Source organism: Pogoniulus pusillus, chromosome 26 (assembly GCF_015220805.1).
Source record: "Pogoniulus pusillus isolate bPogPus1 chromosome 26, bPogPus1.pri, whole genome shotgun sequence".
NCBI classification, from domain to species: domain Eukaryota; kingdom Metazoa; phylum Chordata; class Aves; order Piciformes; family Lybiidae; genus Pogoniulus; species Pogoniulus pusillus.
In genome coordinates this window covers 3,366,856-3,384,786 of record NC_087289.1, presented here as the reverse complement: position 1 = coordinate 3,384,786, position 17,931 = coordinate 3,366,856, and the positions used below count along the sequence as shown (strand labels likewise).

The window sequence follows — 17,931 nt, the reverse complement described above, 5'->3', positions numbered from 1 at the left end:
CTGACACAGCTTGAGCAAGCTAAAAGAATCAAAGGCTTTACTTGTTCAAAGGGGCAGATGCAGCAGGGTGGGGACTGCTGGTGCTAAACACACCAATTCCAAGGTGAGCTCAGCTTAGCAAATCCTGGGCAGCAGGCGACACAGCTGGGGACACAAAGCTGTGCAGGTGCTCTGCTGCAGAGCTGAAATGCAGCATGAGGCCAGCCCTGTACTGAAGGGGCAATTCTCACCATGGAAAGTGTCCCTGTCGTGGATGGAGGAGAAGGAGCACAGCCCTTCAGTCGTCCTCGTTTCTGTCTTTAGCTGCTGCTGGTGGCCTTGCACAGCAGCCCTTAAGAGCAGCCTTGCAGAAAGGGACTTGGGGGTGCTGCTGGATGAGAAGCTGGACAGGAGCCAGCAATGGGCACATGCAGCCCAGAAGGCCAATGGCATCCTGGGCTGCATCAAAGGAAGCGTGGCCAGCAGAGGAAGAGAGGTGATTCTGTCCCTCTGTTCTGCTCTGGTGAGACCTCACCTAGAGTACTGTGTCCAGCTCTGGGGCTCCCAACACAAGAGGGATGTGACTGCAGCAGAGGCTCATGCACACAGGCTGGAACTCCTGCGAGGGGCAAAGCCTGGCCAAGCAAGGGCTGCCTTGGCTCTTGAGACACCACCAGAAATAATATCCATGACACTCCAAGCTGTTTCAGGTTTTATTTTAGAATCTATAAAATTCCAGTGTCATCCATACTCATGAGCCTTTTTACATGTTTGCATATAGTCTCCAGATTCCAAAGTTAAGGCCAAGGGATCATTGCTATGGAAACGTACAATATGGAAGACGTCAAAGAGGAAATGGACACATGCCACAGTCTGCTGCAGAAGGAGGGTGCTGGGGGGGACAGTACTAGGTACAATCACTTCATGACCTTCTTTAGAGTGGAGGGTCGGGCTATGGGGCACGAGCCCAGAGGGTGGTGCCCCAAATGTAACTCAAGCCTAGCTGTGCAACTGGGGAGAGCTTGGGGGGGCATAAAGAGGAAGAAGGGGGCGATAGGCTTGGTGATGTAGGACAGACCTAAACTATGGGGACCATCAATTTGTAACAGACACAGATGGGAAGGTGTCACCCTAGTTCTGTCTGACCCACTCTGTCTCCCCTGCAGGAGGCAAGGCCACCCTGCCCTGCAACACGCCCTGGTTAGCTTCAGTCATTTCTCAAACTTAAGGAGCACACTGTGAGCTTTTGGTTCAACTTCTGCACAGCAGCCTCTTCCAAGGAGAGCTGGTGCAGGAAGGAGAAGCAGTGGCCTGTTAGGCCTGCCAGAGAGAGGGAGAGGCAAGAACACTGGGCTCAGTTTGCCGGAGGTCTGGGCCTTTGCTCCTTAGCAGCACTAAGGAGGAGTGCCTCGGGCTTGTCCAACAGCTGAAGAAGCTGGGATAACCAACAGCTCAGACTGTTGGTCTCTGTAGGACTGAGGCAGGGACAGGAGGAAACAGAGACCCCATGCTCCCTGCCTCGTTCCACAAAGACGTGGCTGGAGGAGCTTGGACACACAGCTCCCTTTGAGCAAGCGGTGGCAGGGTCTAGGTGCAAGTGGCCCAGAGGACAGAACACAGATCACCCTCTACTGCCCATAGGATGGATGGAGGCTTCAGGGAGGGCTCAATGCCCCAGGCCTTGAGTGCCACTCAGTGCCACCAGAGCAGAAACCTGACTCACAAGCCCTGCAGCTAGGGGCAAGGCTGCACCTATGGCCTTGGGGCTGGCACTGGTATAGCTCAGCAAACAGCCCCAGGTTTCTGACTGACAGCCTGCCTCTTCATCAGCATGCTCAGCTTGCCTCCAGAGGAGCCACTCCGAGTCAAAAGGCTCCTCCTGCTTCTCCTCCAGTCTTCTGCTCTGCATGCCAGGGCAAGAGCTGGAACAGCTGCTTACCCACTTACACTGAGAGGCTGCCATCCTACTGACTTTTGAGGTAGAAAGAAGGCAGCGGCAAGAGGCGTCCCTGCCGCTCACCTCTAGGTGCTGCAGTGCTAGCAGACGACTGCAGCTTCTCAAGGTTGTGCTTCCCACCAGCTTCTCCTGGGCCATGCCACTGCAGCAGCTTTGGTGAGCCAAACCTGTCCCATCCAGTACCGTTGTGAGCTGCTGGCTCGGCTGCCTGCTCACACTGCTGGCTGCTGGGAAGGCTGACCAAGGCAAGGTGGCAGCTAGCGGGGCTCTGCCATCACGCGCGGGAAGCCTCATGGGCACCAGGGGCACGCTCCCCACGCGCTGCACTTGCCGCTGTCTCCTTGACCAGAGCAGCCAGATGCTGTTCCAGCCCCTTCCACCTCTGCTGCCTCTAAAGCCTACTGAGGGGTTTGTTCCTTTAAAAAGCACATGTCTGACCTTTAAGATTATCTCAACTTCTCCCCACAGTCAGCATTAAATGAACGTTTGGCAGTTAAAAGGGGAAAAAAAAAAGTTGATTGCACACTACAAAGGTAAGGTAAGGCAAGGCCTGGGATAAACACAAAGGAAAGAGGGCAAACGTTTTGGCTTTAGAAAGTCAAGGAAATTTATTTCCTGAGGTCATGAGACAGGAAGTAGATTCCTAGCCACAGTAAAGGAGGTCTCCTAATGAAGGCGAGAATGCCTAGTAAGACATGCTCAAGAGAGCAGATTGCTCTGCCAGCGCTTGGGGAGCTGCAAATCTTAGCCACTTTGAGTCAATTATGAAGTTTCTAACAAAAACACACACATTTAGTGTTTGAATCTGACTGGAAGTCTTGTTCCAAAGGAGGAAAGAATATCTATCAAGAGATGAGGGTGGGTCCTAGCCACAGTGATAGCTGAGGGGAGCAGGATGGGGTCTAGCACTCCAGACACCATTAGGAGACCTCTTGGGGCAAGTGACTTCTGCTCCAGCCGCTGGGTCAGATTTCAGACAGAAGTATTTGTGGCAGGTTAGTGTCAGGTCAGCGGGCTGGAGGAGTTTCTGCTTCCAGGTCATTATCGTTTGGGTCCCCAGGGAAGAGTCTTGGGGGCCACTTGAGCCCCAAAGCTGGGGAAGTCTTCAGAACTGCTCATGTCAGGGGCCTAGAGCAAACAAAAAGGGAACAAGTTAAGCTCCTGCACGGAGTGCAGCGTTTCTAGCGCCCTACCAGCAGAGTTAAGGGGCAGGTGCTGAAAGTGATCATTGTGTCCTTTGGGCAGCAGACAGCCAAGCCACCTAGAGAGGACATTTAGCAGTGTGCAGATCGGAGCCAAATGGCAGGTGGATTGAGGGCTCCAAAGGCCCAACCTCAGCAACTCAGTGGGGAGGAGCAAGGGCAGGCCAGTCCCACAGCAGCACTGTGGCAGCTCCCAGCTTGATTGCAGTTGCAAACACTGAGCCAGTTCTGTGCTTCAAAAGAGTCCTGAGTTCTGAGGCCACATCCCTACTGCTAAAACAAACAGGACCTGGCAAGACACTTTCTGGTAAAGGTCCCCCATTGCCCAGCAGCTCCATAAGTCAGGCTGAGTGAGAAGAGAGAGACAGCTTCAGGAGACGGAGAGACAGAGCTCAGGCCTGCTCTCAGCTTGCACAGACCACAAGGAGCAGGAGGGCCCTTCACTGCTCTCTCTGTCACCACAGCAGGGAGGGTGCTCAGTGCTCCCAGCAGAGATAGGAGGGACAGACCTCAAAGTAAGTCCTTGGCAGGCTTGTAGCAGAAGCAGCACTCACCTTATCGTTGTTGACAGTGGCCCAGGGAGCATCTCTCACCACAAAGCCCTTGGATGGAGCCTTGGACTCTTCGTGTGAAGAGGGTTTCATGTACACCTGCATTGCCTCATTATCCACTACATCTGCAAGCTGCAGTGACAATCTAGTTAGCAGGGGGATCTTGACAGCTCTTCCAAAAGTTATAACAGTAGCCAGTCCCCTCCCCTCACCATGCTGCAACCCATCCAAGGTCACCACTCCATCCTACAAAGACCAAACACAGTGCTTCTGCACTAGTCTGAGGGCCACCAACCCCTAAGTGATGCAAGCTGTAGCAAGGCAAGTAGGTGCACATGCTGCTGGGATCCCAGCATTCTCACTGTCCTTTCCTGGACAGCAGAGCCAGCCCTTACACTGTTTTGCAGAGCACAGCCTGGCACTCAGTGCCCACTTGGACTGAGGGACAGCTGTAGATGAGGGCCAACTGCCACCTGCACAGGGCTTGAGTTCTCTCATGCAGTGGCAGAGGAGATACATGGAGATAATTCAGACATTCAGCTCTGTGGCAGAGGAAATCCTTGCTAAGCCCCTGCTGAACACTTACATATTCCTCCTCCAAGTTGAGAATGTGATCAATAGCTTCTTCCACGTTCTCAGGGAGTCCTGTCACAGTCACACAGTTGGGGTCAGGAGCTCCACTCTGGGGAAAGCGAATATCCACCTGCAATGCAAGAGACCACGACTTAGATCTGAAAAATCACTGGCTCCCCTTCACCCTTCTCGTTAGATTGACAGAACAGAAAAGCCCTGATCTGTTCAACTGCCACAAGTCTGTTTCTCCAAGGAGAGAGTCTGTGCCCAGGTGGCCAAGAAGGCCACCTGCCTCCTGACACTGATCAGCAACAGTGTGGCCAGCAGGACCAGGGCAGTGATCTCTTCCTGTTCTCAGCACTAGCGAGGCCACACCTTGAGTACTGGGTTCAGTTTTGGGCCCCTCACTACAAGGACACTAAGGTGCTGAAGCAAGCCCAGAGAAGGGCAGTGAAGCTGGCAAAGGATCTGAAGAGGAGTTGTTTAGTCAGAAGAAAAGGAGGCTGAGGGGAGGCCTGGCTCTCTACAGCTCCCTGAAAGGAAGTTGGAGTGAAGTGAAGGTCAATCTTTTCTCCCTAATATCAGGTGACATAACAAGAGGAAATGCCCTGAAATTGTGCCAGAGGAGGGCTAGATTGGAAATTAGGAAAAGTTTCTTTGCTTACAAGAGCGCTCAGTGATTGGAACAGGCTGCCCAGGGAGGTGCTGGAGTCACCATCCCTAGGGAAGTTCAAGAAACATGTGGACGTGGCTTAATGGCCATAGTGGTGTTGAGTTGGATTCAATGATTTTCAAGGTGTTTTACAACCAAAGCAGTTCTATTACTCCATAAGGTGTTCTCACACTGCTGCAAGCCATTTCACCACCAATCCATGAGCATGAAGCACACTAAGCTTTGTTTCCTCCACAGATAAGAATGTTCCTGGTTGACAACTACTATATGGAGCTGGCTTAGTGCACTACCTGCACACAGCCACTGAACTCTCTCACAGCTCACCTTCCAGATGGGAGCAAGGAAGCCACATAAAACAGGACCAAAACCTAAGGCAGCTCATTTAGGAACAGCTCATTTCAACAACAGCCAGCCAACAGGTCCCCAAAGGTGCCCTGCCCAGAGTCAAAGTTTGTCAAACATTGTCACTTTTGAAAACCTGAGAGTGCATCATGATTCCCAAGGTCAAGGGAATCAACAGTGGCCTCGAGAAACTAATAAATCCAGATTCACAGATTGCATCAGGTTGGAAGGGACCATTAAAAGTCAGTTTGTCCAATCCCCCTGCAGTCAGCAGAGACACCTCCAACTACAACAGGCTGCCCAGGACCATATTAAGTCTGGTCTTGAATGCCTCCAGGGTCCAGAGTATTTCCTTGAGTTAAGCTCAAGCTGAGGGGTGCCTGAGTACAGTTTCCTTCCAGAGCCCCCAGCAAGAGACCTGGCTGTCCACTTGCAGTAACTGGAGTAGCTGACATAGCCATGTCCTCTCTTCAAAGATCACACAGGACCCTGTCTGCAAGAGACCCACTAAAAGGGTTGCACAGAGGGGCAGAGCTGGAGGCCAGCAGGACAGCGCTGGCTTTTCCTTTGCATCTGATCCAGATGGAGACACTCAACTGGAATAAGATCCAAAGACCACAAGAGCCTGACACTCCAAAATTCAGCCCTTTGCACCAAGCTGCTACCAAGCTCTCAGCACATGAGCAAGCAGCAGCAGTGCCAACCAGACCCAGCCCAAGTTGTGCCACATCAGCCCAGCACTCACCTTGAACTCGTCCATGATTTTGCGGATGGCTTTCCCGCGTGCGCCGATGATGCGTGCGTGAACACGATGGTCCAGGGTCACATCCTCAGAGACCATCTGCTCCAGCTCGCCAACAATCTTCATGATAGCATCCCGAGCAGCCTCAGCATTCTTTTCATAGCCAGTGATGGTGATCTGGTCTTGGGCCTGGGGTACAGGGAAGTGTGAAAGAGACCAGGCTGGTATGCAGCTGAGCAAACCTCCTCCTTGCTCATCTCTTTTACCCTTCACTTTACCCAAAGGCAACAGAGGGAGTTCAGAGCCCTAGAGAATATGCTCTGCTTCCTATGCTCACAGAGAATCAGCAGCCCTCTTTACACTGCATTTCAACCTCTCACCTGGTTTTCATCGTCCTTATCAGGGAACTGGATGTTGACTTCGTGCTCTGTGCGTATCTGGGTGATCACTGCTCCCTTCCGCCCAATAATTTTAGGGTGATACTTGGGATCCACAGTGACTGTCAGCTTGAAGCTTCGCAAGGCCTGGAACAGGAGAAGCAGAGTCAGATACACCAGAGCAGGGAACACATCACAGCTGGTCCAGGAGTGTCCATCTACGTCCCAGCGTTTCCTTCTGGCATTTGAGATGCTTGGAACAAATTCTGCAGGGTCATACTTGAGCGTTCGTGACTATACAAGAGCATCCAACACAACTATTTGCTGGAGCCTTGAGCTTTCACCAAGTTCAGCAGGGAACTACACGTAGCAAACAACTATCTCAACTCACACTTCATCTATTTCTTCAGAGCTGGGACAGGGATTCAATAAAATTAGGCACAGGAAGATTCCTAGCACAGTGAGGTTCCCACCCTGCCATCTCTTGAAGGCATATGAAAGCATGACAGAGCCTCTAACAGTCCAAAGCTATCCAAAGCAGAATCCCAAACCTTCCTGTCAGTTCTTGCTAAAACTTACAAGCACTCTACCCCTGCACAGCACCTAAGAGTGCTCTTAAAAGGTGAGGAGTGCCAGGAGTCCATGCACTTTCTGAAAGGACACCCAGAGGTGGAAGCCTTGTTTGGCAGGAGGGAAGGACAGGCACAGGCCTTACCCGATCCTCTTGCTCAGCTTGCAGTTCCTTCACTCTTTCCAGCAGCCCAGCCTTGGCACGGTCCAGGTTGGCAGCCAGCCCAGTGATAGTGATGATATCTGACTGCAGCTCAGGAGCAGGGACCTGGATGTTCACCTGAGAAACAAGCAGTGGTTATGGTTTTGTACCACTTGTAGTGCCCATCACTGCAGGCTGGCATCTCGTGGATCTTCCCCACTAAGGCCAGATTCCAAACAGACTGCTCTGGTGGTCATCTGGTCCAACCCCACTGCTCAAGCAGGACCACCTACACTCAATTGTTTGGGATCAGGTCTAGATGGTATAGAACCTTGCTTCTTCAACCATTATCAGGTTGTTTCAGCACTCAGCAGTGCCCGTGCCAGCCTGGAGAGGCTAGGAAGCAAATACACATTCAGTAGCACTGCCTGCAGGCAGCCTGCAGCAGCCCCAAGAATCCTTGTGGGCTTCTGGGGCACTCTCCCAAAGAGGGAAGCACAGCAGAGTTGTTTCCCATGGCTCAGGAGAACAACACTCACACTCATGAGGAATCCCTGTAGGCAGCAAACAAGTCGTGAAACATTCAGCAGCACCAACACCGATCATACAGCTTCAGCACGAAACCCTGCCAAGGCCTGAGCCAGAGACTACATCACACAGTCTCCTTTTCTCCTGACATGGTCCATGGTCAAACAATGACAGTCCTGAGCATCTCTCAACTGACTGCCACCACCACAAAACACAGCCATTACAGATTGTCCAAGACAGAGGAGAAGACAGAAGAAGGGCAACAACTTACTTCAAACTCATCCATCATTTTGCGGATCCCACTTCCTTTCTGGCCAATGATGTAACGGTGAAGGTCAAAGGGAACTTCTACCTCAATGGTGACAGGAACCAAAGCCTGCAGGTGAGTGAGCACAGTTTACCAACTTAGAGACTTCTTTTTTTGCCTTTTGGCCTGCTGCATTCTTGCCCAAAAGAACATGTTGTTAGATACAAACTGTACAGGAAGAGAGAAGAGCTGCAAATACCAAGATGACCTCTGGAGTGTCAAAAGCATCTTTCCCAAAGGAGCAATCTAACCTCTGGAAACAGGTTAGTTTCATATCCTTGGTTTCCAAACATCACCAAAGGAGCATGGCAAGGTTGGCCAAAGCTAGAATGATTCAGCCTCAAATCAGATTCTTCCTCTTTCCAGCTTTTTATGGTGACAGAGGTGGAGGTGAGCTTGCCATGAAACAAGCACATCATGCTTTTGTGGCAAGCAGCTCAGGGCTGCCTACAAGCTCCAACAATTTCAAGGTCAGGCACTGTAATTCAAGCTCAATCAAATCACAGAGCAGAGAACTTCCCTTGAGCACTACAGATCACCTCTACAGTTAGCATTGTTGTTCAACTGGAATGCCACCTTAACTGAGCAGCTTTTAGTACCACCCACTAGGTGTTCAAGAAATGCGTGGACGTGGCATTTTGGGACATATTTTAATGTCCATGGTGGTCTTAGGTTGAAGTCAATAATCTTAAGAGGTTTCTATCCACTAAAACAATTCTATGATAAAGCCTGCAATGAACTCCTTCCCTCAGGCCATCACTACCTGAGAGGACTAAGGGGCTCAGAAAGCCACCTACCTGCAGTGCCTCCTTGGCTGCCTCGCACTTCTCCCTGCGCCCAGAGATGATGATGATATCACACTTCTTGGGGGAGCTGGGATCCACATCCTTCCCCTCCTTGCCTTCCCCACCTTCCTCACCATTCTCCTGCACAGCTGGCTCTGCAACAGGGGCTGGCAACACGGAAAGTCTCACATCAAATGCACAGAGCCCCCTCCTTGCTTACCATGCCCCCCTCCACGTCCTCAGCCTGAACTTTGCCACAAGAGACCAGACACTACAGACTGCTGTGGAGGAGGCCACTCCTAGCACAGGCAGCTTGCCATGGCTTGACCTGGCATGTGCAGGACACCAACACACTCTGCTTCACACCTCCCTGCACAGCACTGACACTGCCTCTGACTATAGGGGAAGGATCTGCAGTTGCACTACAGAAACAGAAGCTGCAGTCTTCTGTTTAGGCGAGGCAACAAGCGAGGCTGTCAGCTCTTCTCTCAGAGATGTTCACTAGCACAGCACTGGAAGCTGGAGCAGGAAGGGTCGGGCTTGGCCAGAGTACTCAACAGGTTCCAGCTGTGCTGGATTCAGTACATCCAGCAAAGGAGAGCAGCAGAGCTCAGAGAGACCTTGGTAAATCTGCAGAACCATTTGTACAGGTCCTTGTGTTGCCTGTACCCTGTGGCAAGAACACATTCAGATGCCCCAGGTCTGCATTTTACTTCCTCAAAGTGTCCCCTCTTCCAAAGGGGACAAGGTTGATGCTAAGCCCAGATTCAAGGACACTGTAGGGAACACTTATGGTCAGTTCTCCATAGATTTTAAGAGAACATCTCCACTGGTATGGAGTGTAGGTCACACTATGCTCTATTCATTTGGTCACTCCAGCTACCACATGAACATGCATCCATGGACATACCTGGATTTTCCTCCCTGTCAGGAAATTTGATCTGGACACCATAGTCCCTGGTGATCTGCTGGATCCGGGATCCTTTGGGGCCCATAATGGAGCGGTGGAACTTTTGGGGGATGGTGCACTCAATTGTCACTTGAGCTTCCTGTGAGACAGCAGAATTGTTGCTCTGTTGTGATGCAGCCTCTTAAACAGCAGTAAATAGGATGCTTGTGTTTGGTGAAATCCATAATGGATATAGAGAGGAGTTAGAAAAGGGAACTCTTGCCAGTGGGGGAAGAACTGAAAGCTTCCTAAAAACCTTTCCTCTCAGAGAAGTTAGCAGAGGATCTCTTAATGAAGGCTGCCTCCAACCCATGATGTCAGAGGCTTCTGAGTCCAAAGCTCAAGCTTTCAATTGCCCTGAAGGCTTAGAAACATTAGAAGAAGGGAAAAAGATAAAAGGGGAAAGGGAAGAGAACAGGGTCCACAACTGGCTGCCTCCAAGAGCCATTATTAACAGCACAGACAGCAATCACTGCCCGGTACCAGGCACGGAAAGGCACAAGGAGGTTTCACTCAATGTCTAGAAGTACACCAAACAAAGGTCTCCAATTTCTACTCCTAAACACCAAAGAACAGTCAAAGGAGGCAACTGCTTCCTGCAGCATTGCCATTTTGAGTCAGCTGTCATTCCTCATGCCAGGAACTGACATCTGCAGACTCTAAAGTTGACAGCAAAGTTTCAAATCCCCAAACTACTGTGAGACTTGCTCCTTTACAGCTTGCCTGTACAGTGGGGTCAAAGGAGGGCACTGCTGGAACAGCAAAATATAAAAGGAACAGTTTTCCTATGACATACCAGGTCCTCAATGATCTCGTGGATGCGTTTCTTGGCTGCCTCCACACAGTCCTTGGCTCCTTTGAGGGTGACCTTGTCGCTCTGGGTGCCAGAGCGGGGGAAGCTGACCATCACACCGCCATACTCATCTGCGATCTCACGCAGGACTTGCCCTCTCCGGATCACAAAGTGGCGGTGGTGCTTGGGGTCCACCACCATGGAGTCTTCAACCACGTTATCCTGCCAGCAGATGACAGTCAGTCAGTCCTGCCTGCTTTGGTGCATGAGTTCCACTGCACTCAACAGCAATCAGTTTCCAACTTCCCCCAACAAGTTAGGATGATCTTTGTGGGCTCATATGAAGGGCAGCAGACAGGTTTAGGGCAAGGAGGTCCTCTACACTGATTCATTACATTTTGCTGGAGCGACAGGTGAGAAAGTAGAAGTATTTCATACCAGATTCTTGATGAGGGCCTCTAACTCCTTCTGTGCCTCTTTGACAGCCTCCTCAGTTCCCATGATAGTAATCAGCTCCTGATCTTTGTCCTCAGAGGTGGGGAAGATGATGCGGGCCCCAGTGTTGTCACGCACCTTACGGATGTTGCCACCACCCTTACCAATAAGGAACTTGTGATACTCTGGCTTTGCACGGAGGTCCACGGTGTAGCTCTTGGTTTGCTGAAAGGAGTCAGATACACACAGACAATGCACATCAACAACAAGGTGCTGCCTGCACCCACCCAGAGCTGCAAGAGCAAAGTTGATGAAGCACGCTGTCAAAATCAAGCAGGTACACGATGCCTTACACTGAAAACGGGACCCCAAAGTGTTCGGGAGGCTGAAAACTTAACTCAGCATGACAGTGAGAATGTGAGCAGGAAACACTTCCCTAAGGGACAAGGGCCTGCCCCAGTACAGGTTGGAGACTTGTTGAAAAGCAGTGTAGAGGAAAGGGGCCTGGGGATCCTGGTGGTCAGAAGGACTGACTATGAGCCAGCAAGGAGCCCAAATGGCATCCTGGGGTGTATTAGAAGGGATGTGGTTAGTAGGTCAAGAGAGGTTCTCTTCCTTCCCCTCTCTAGTCTGCCTTGCTGAGGCTACATCTGGAACACTGTGTCCAGCTCTGGGCCTCTTAGCTCAAGAAGGACCTCAGAGAACTGCTTGAAAGATCCACTGCAGAGCCACAAAGATGCTGAAAGGAGTGGAACATCTCCCTTGTGAGGGAAGCCTGAAATCCCTCAAAAAAGGATCAGGTTGTCTGATGCCAGAGGCCTCCCAGCAGACAAAGGGGATCACCTCAATACTCAAAAAGAAACAGAGAGCCAAATTGGTTTGCACCTTCCCCTAGCAGACAAGGCTCACCTTCTCCTCTGCCAGGTGCAGCAGCTGTTTCTTGGCTTTCTCCACATCCTGGGCTGGGCCCCTGATGGTCACTGTGTCACTGCCAGAGCCCTCAGTAGGGAAGTGGATGTGGACTCCACCACACTCCTCCATGATGGAGCGGATAAAGCGGCCTTTGGCGCCAATAAGGGAATTGTGCAGTTTGGAAGGAATAGAGACCTCCACCTCTGTGATGTTGGCCTAAGAGAAGACAGTGCCAGACTGTAAGCCAAGCTACTAAAATGGGTTTGCACCCACCCTGCTTACCCTCTAACCACCTCATTACTAGAAGTTTCACAAAGTTGTGTGTAATAAACACCTGACCAGAGGTGCTTGAGACTGGCTACTCTTGACATGAGCTGTCACACTCACAGGCTGACATTCACATTTGCCTGCTCCCTGTCCCCTCAACTCTGCCCCCATGCAAGCACTTCTGTACTGACATCTGCTAGCAGCATTTTCAAAGCCCCTGATCTGCATCAGCCCAAACGTTTCACTCACCAGCTCCTTCTGGATGGCAAGAATTCTGTGGCGAGCAGCCTCACAGTTGGCTCTCTTGCCTGTGATAACAATTGTCTCCGAGTTGCTGTTCTCTGCTGGGAGATCAATTTTGGTGTTGCTTTCTTCACGGATCTAGCAAAAGGAAAAAAAAAAGAGTTCTCAGAGGTGTGCCATGTCAGAATAAGGCTCTTGGAGGTTATCTATACTGTGCCCAGTTCCGGGCTCCTCAGTTCAAGACAGACTTCAGGGAACTGCTTGAAAGAGTCCAGCAGAGAGTCACAAAGATGCTGAAGGGAGTGGAACATCTTTCTTATGGGGGCAGGCTGAGTCTCTTTAGCTTGGAGGAGACTTGAGTAGTGATCTCATTCATGTTGATTCAGATGTAAAGGGCAAGTGTTGTGAGGATGGAGCCAGGCTCAGTGACATCCAGTGACAGGACAAGGGGCAACAGATGCAAGCTGGAGGAAAGGAAGTTCCACGTGAACATAAGGAAAAACTTTTTCATTGGGAGGTGACAGAGCCCTGGAATAGGCTGCCCAGAATGGTTGTGGAGTCTCCTTCTTGGACTCTATGATCTTTTGAGGTCACTTCGAACCCCTGTTATTCTGTGATCTGATGTCACCAATGAGCAGGAGAGAGCAGTAAGTGACCATAATGAGGCCTGGAGAGAGGGAAGACATCTCACCTTCTTGATATTGGCACCTCCTTTTCCTATAATGTTCTTGTGGAATTGTTTGAAGATGGGGACAGAAATAGAAAAACTGTTTTCAACCTAAGGGAGAAAGGAGAGAACATCTGAAAATTCCACTGTTATGACAAGTGAAGTCCTGTCCCAGGAACTGCCAAAGCATGCTTCTGACAGTAGGCTTAGGCTCCAGGAAGTTCTATATATGAGATATGAGCAAAAACAAGCATATAGCCCTTAAATAACAGGTATCGCCCCGCACCTCCAGCCAGTCACAACAGTGGCCACAGCTCCCTTGCTAGGAGGCGTTTCAGCCCTACCTAAGCCAATACAGGTCTGCTCTACTTCAGGACTACTACCCAGGCATGCAGGAGAGAACAGCACAACGAAGTCCCCCTTACCAGGTCTGCCACCATCTTTTGCATGTACTTGGTGCACTTCTCCACCTCGTTTTTGGGGCCTCTAAGTTGGACGATGTCACTCTTGTGCGCAGGGTCTGGGAAGTTGATGATAACCTGCAGGAGGTGGACAAGTGCAGTCAACTCCCAGGCAACCAGCAACAGAACAAGGGGACACAGTCTCAAGTTGTGTCAGGGGAAGTATAGGCTGGATGTTAGGAGAAGTTCTTCCCAGAGAGAGTGATTGGCATTGGAATGGGCTGCCCAGGGAGGTGGTGGAGGCACCGTCCCTGGAGGTGTTTAAGAAAAGACTGGATGAGGCACTCAGTGCCGTGGTCTGGTTGACTGGCTAGGGCTGGGTGCTAGGTTGGACTGGATGATCTTGGAGGTCTCTTCCAACCTGGTTGATTCTATGATTCTATTCTATGATTCTATGAACTCGAGCAAATGCAGGAACTGCTGTGTCAGCCACAGGCAGGCCTCGAGGAAATGCTGCACATCTCCTTTTCCATTTGGAAAAGGGTAACCATATTCGCAGCCCCTGGCCAAAACTACTCTTCCTACACATATTAGACACAAAGCCATGACATTTATGAACTTCAGCAACTACTTGTCTGCTTCTTCAGTAGGAAATACTCCTTCCTCACCTCCTGCAGAGCCTTACCTCTGGGAACTTCTCCCGGATCTCCCGAATGCGCTCGCCCTTCTGGCCGATGATGGTCCGGTGGAATTTCTGCTCAATGATTAGGTCCTTGGTGCGTTCATTTTCCTGACAGGAACAGAGTTTGCATTGAGTGTTCAGCAGAAGAGCTGAACTTTTTATTCACCAGTTTGCTGCCTGACATTTACTTGCCAGCATTGTTCCACTTTCCTCCTCTAGACAATAGTCATTCTAGGTTGACAGAGAGGGATATCCAAGGGAATAACAGAACACATCTGTGAAGAGGAACTCCCACTTGTCATGACATCCACGTGCTTAGCAGGCAAGGGGCACTAGAAGGTTAGAAGGGAACATAACAGCTAAAACCCTGTGGTCTGCCAAAGATCAGGTCCTACTCACCATACGGGAAGCAAGCTCCAGCAGCTCTTTCTTGGCCTGTTGGACCCCCTGTGGGTCTCCTTCAATTCTGATCAGATTGCTCTTTTCGTTGTCCGGAGGAATGCGCACAGACACCTTATAAAGGTCCTTAATCCTGTTAACTTCAAGGCAAGGACTGTGGTGACTTGGAAGCAAGTACCTTGATTATCACTGCTTAGAAGCTGTTTAAGAAGTAAACCAGCCTCTGAGAAAGGGCTGGTGGGGTGGGATTGAAATGGGAAAGTGCTTCTTCACCCTAAAGTTAAGTGAGAGCAGATCTATGCCACGCAAGAACCTGTACAAATAAGCACTGTGGCATCTACAGAGCCAACTGTTTCTTCCCCAGACAGCACACATTTAGATCAGAAGAGAATTTGTTTCTAATCCCAAATTCTTTTCTGAGGAGAAACTCAGCAAGCACATTCCTACCACCCCCAATTTAAAGCACAATTCACATACAGCAACTTAAAAAAACCAAACAATCAGAACTCCCAAATCAAACCTGACAATTTTCCATCTAAAAAAAAATCATTTTCCTCCAGGACATGGCAAAGTAATCCCACCACTGTTCCACCTCCCAAGATGCACTCAGATATTAAAACCACTCCAAAGCCTCACTGTCCATCTATCTCCTTGCACCAACATTACTCAGTAAAAGCAGAGGAAATGTGATGAAGACAGTGCACTGGGATGAACTACAGAGCCCTTGATATCATCTACTAAGCACAAGGAGTCTGAGCCTAAGAGGGATTAGGAAGGCTTCCCACTTACTGTTAGCTCCGTTCTTGCCAATGAGGTGTCGGTGGAATTTGTGGTCAACGTTGATTTCTGCATAATCCATCCGGTTGATCTGGAAAGAATTGCACAGGGCTAGGAAAGGCAGCTCACCACTCCTCCCCAGTTATGCCCTTAGGAACTGCCTACTGAAGCTTGAATCATAGAATTGTTTTGGTTGGAAAACAGTTTGAAGATGACTGAGTGCAACCATCAGCCCAACACCGCCACGGCCATTAAAACTATGTCCCCAAAGTGTCATGTTCACACTTCTTGAATACATCCAGAGATGGTGACTCCACCATCTCCCTGGGCAGCCTATTCCAATGCCTGACCACTCTTGCAGGAAAGATTTTTTTCCTAATATCCAGTCTAAACCTCCCCTGGCACAATTTCAGGCTGTTTCCTCTCATTCTACCACCTGATACTAGGCAGAAGAGATCGACCTCCATCTCACTCCTACCTCCTTTCAGGGAGTTGTAGAGAGCAATGAGGTCTCTTCTCAGCCTCCTCTTCTCCACAATAAACCCCAGTTCCCTCAGCCACTCCTTTTAGACCTGTTCTCCAGACCCTTCACCAGCTTTGTTGCCCTTCTCTGGATACACCCCAGCACTTCAACATCCTTCTTGTCACAAGGGGCACAAAACTGAACCCAGCACTCAAGGTGTGGCCCCACTGGTGCTGTGTACTGCAGGGACGATCACTGCCCTGGTCCTGCTGACTGCACTGCTGCTGATAGAGGCCAGGGTGCCTTCTTCACCACCTGAGCACACTGCTGGCTCATGTTCAGCTGCAGAACGCTTGTTAAACACTCAAAAGGGACTCAGATGACTCTCCAAGCCAACTGACAGAGAACCCTTCTTATCTACACCTCTGCAGATCCTTTAAGAATGCCATTGGTGAGGTTTGTAATCAAAGGCTTTGCCCGTCTGCCACACAGCTTGTCTCCTGCGAGCTGTTAAGCATGACAAGACAGTGCGTGGTACTCAGCAGCTCTGCTCTGTTGCCCTTCTTCCCCTCATTTCTTGTACCCCAGAACTAGTAGCACCAACTTACCAGATCCTTGACCATAACTTCAATCTGTTCCTGAGCCACGTTCACATCTTCTGTAGGTCCTTCCAAAGTGATTTTATCCTCTCCTTCAGTGAATTCGATATGAACCTTGAGACAAAGGAATGAATCCATGAAGAGTTTTCCAAGACACAAGCCAGGTCAGTGCTGTTAGCCAAGCCCCTGCCAATAGGGGTGGTTTTCTTCCTACAAAGTACACGTCATTCCCATGGTTTCAGAAGGTGGCAACTTAGCATTCAGTGTCTAGAGCCCAAGGTTTTGGTGCTGTCCTGGAGTCCTGAAGTAGTTACTCACCTAACTTTTCTCTAGAATTCATCTAACTCACCATGGAGAAGCCTCACTGAAGTCAGCATTTGCAGGTATACTACTCCATTACTTCTCAAACTAGTTCTACAAACAGCTTCCTTTGAAGGGCTCAAGACATGAGAACAACATAGGCTGAGTGTTTGGCTCCCCTTTCAGATCTGTGTCATTTCTCTCCATGCTAGAACACATTTCTCTCTTATGCAGAGTGATCTAAACTAGACTGTACTGCAGAGGGTGCTAAGCTAACCAGCTCATCCATACCTTTGGCATCTGCTGAGTTATTTTGGCCAGGTTTTGTCCTTTCTTTCCAATAATGAAACGATGAAGCCAAGAGGGGGCAGAGACCGAGGAGACGGTAAAACTGTTGGCCTGAAGGACAGAAAAGCAAAGGTGTCTGATGGACAGACTGAAGACATCATAAAAATTCAGCTCCAGTTCCCATGCCACACCCTCAGCGTTGACTTCTAAGCTGCATCTCTGACAGCCCAATAGAGACACCTTCCCTCTCCCTGTCAGTGCTGACAGATGTATCTTACTGGGACTTCCACAGGAGGCTCAGTACCTTGGCATAAACTTCAGTCAATGCCTGCCCAAGCTTTTCGGGCTCGCCTCGCAGTATCACCGTCTCCGAGCTACTGTCAGTGGGTGGGATCTCGACAGAGACTCCAGTTTTCTCCAAGATCTCCTGCAGGGAATTCCCCTTGGGGCCGATGACATACTTGTGCTGGGACTTCTTCACCTCCACTGCAATGGTAGTAGTCTTCTTTTTCTGCAGGGGCAGAAGCAGTAGGGCATTAACTACAGCGGGGCAGGGAAGAGCAACAAGAGTCATAAGGTGCAGTGAAACTGCACTCAGGCAAGAACAAAGCAAAGGTGAGCACAGTGCTTCTGCAAAACCCTAGCCCCTGTTGGGCCTCTGCCTACAGAAAACTTCCTGCTCAAAAGAGGTGAAGGACAAGCCCAGCATTCTGTGTCCAGCTCCCTGGGACTCTACATGGAGATCATACACACACTCCCCACCTGGTACAAGAGGGCTCCATCCCCAGCTGTCCCCCAGGCAGTGCTGTAATGCAAATGCATGCAGGCTACAGGCTGTAAGCTGATTATCTCTGTTGAAATCCAGACCTCACAAAATCCATGAGGAGAAACAGCTCAACAAGGATATTCACAGCTATGTTGGCTGTGGAAAATAAACTGGAGGAAAATTCACTGCTCAGTAGCAACTTCACTATGGGCAACTGGCCACTGCTGTAGACTTCACACTTCCTTCCTTAATAGCACCTGAG

At 50.1% G+C, this 17,931-nt stretch overlaps 1 protein-coding gene across 2 annotated transcripts in view; it reads right to left on the bottom strand.

Annotated features, from left to right (window-relative positions):
• Nucleotides 1-679: 679 nt before the first annotated feature.
• The window catches only part of HDLBP (high density lipoprotein binding protein), a 43,241-nt gene continuing 25,989 nt past the window's right edge, over nt 680-17,931 (bottom strand). For both annotated transcript variants that reach the window (XM_064165651.1, XM_064165652.1), the window contains exons 8-28: nt 17,208-17,414; nt 16,907-17,014; nt 16,325-16,429; nt 15,266-15,344; nt 14,477-14,616; nt 14,081-14,185; nt 13,420-13,533; nt 13,019-13,105; nt 12,334-12,465; nt 11,815-12,033; nt 10,909-11,130; nt 10,474-10,692; nt 9,639-9,777; nt 8,747-8,895; nt 7,908-8,018; nt 7,112-7,246; nt 6,400-6,543; nt 6,023-6,208; nt 4,276-4,392; nt 3,693-3,821; nt 680-3,064 (exon numbers count right to left, since the gene is read on the bottom strand). In XM_064165651.1, coding sequence (XP_064021721.1) covers nt 2,978-3,064; nt 3,693-3,821; nt 4,276-4,392; nt 6,023-6,208; nt 6,400-6,543; nt 7,112-7,246; nt 7,908-8,018; nt 8,747-8,895; nt 9,639-9,777; nt 10,474-10,692; nt 10,909-11,130; nt 11,815-12,033; nt 12,334-12,465; nt 13,019-13,105; nt 13,420-13,533; nt 14,081-14,185; nt 14,477-14,616; nt 15,266-15,344; nt 16,325-16,429; nt 16,907-17,014; nt 17,208-17,414 — 2,934 coding nt within the window. In that variant the 3' untranslated portion in view covers nt 680-2,977. The remainder of the gene's footprint in view (nt 3,065-3,692; nt 3,822-4,275; nt 4,393-6,022; nt 6,209-6,399; nt 6,544-7,111; nt 7,247-7,907; nt 8,019-8,746; nt 8,896-9,638; nt 9,778-10,473; nt 10,693-10,908; nt 11,131-11,814; nt 12,034-12,333; nt 12,466-13,018; nt 13,106-13,419; nt 13,534-14,080; nt 14,186-14,476; nt 14,617-15,265; nt 15,345-16,324; nt 16,430-16,906; nt 17,015-17,207; nt 17,415-17,931) is intronic.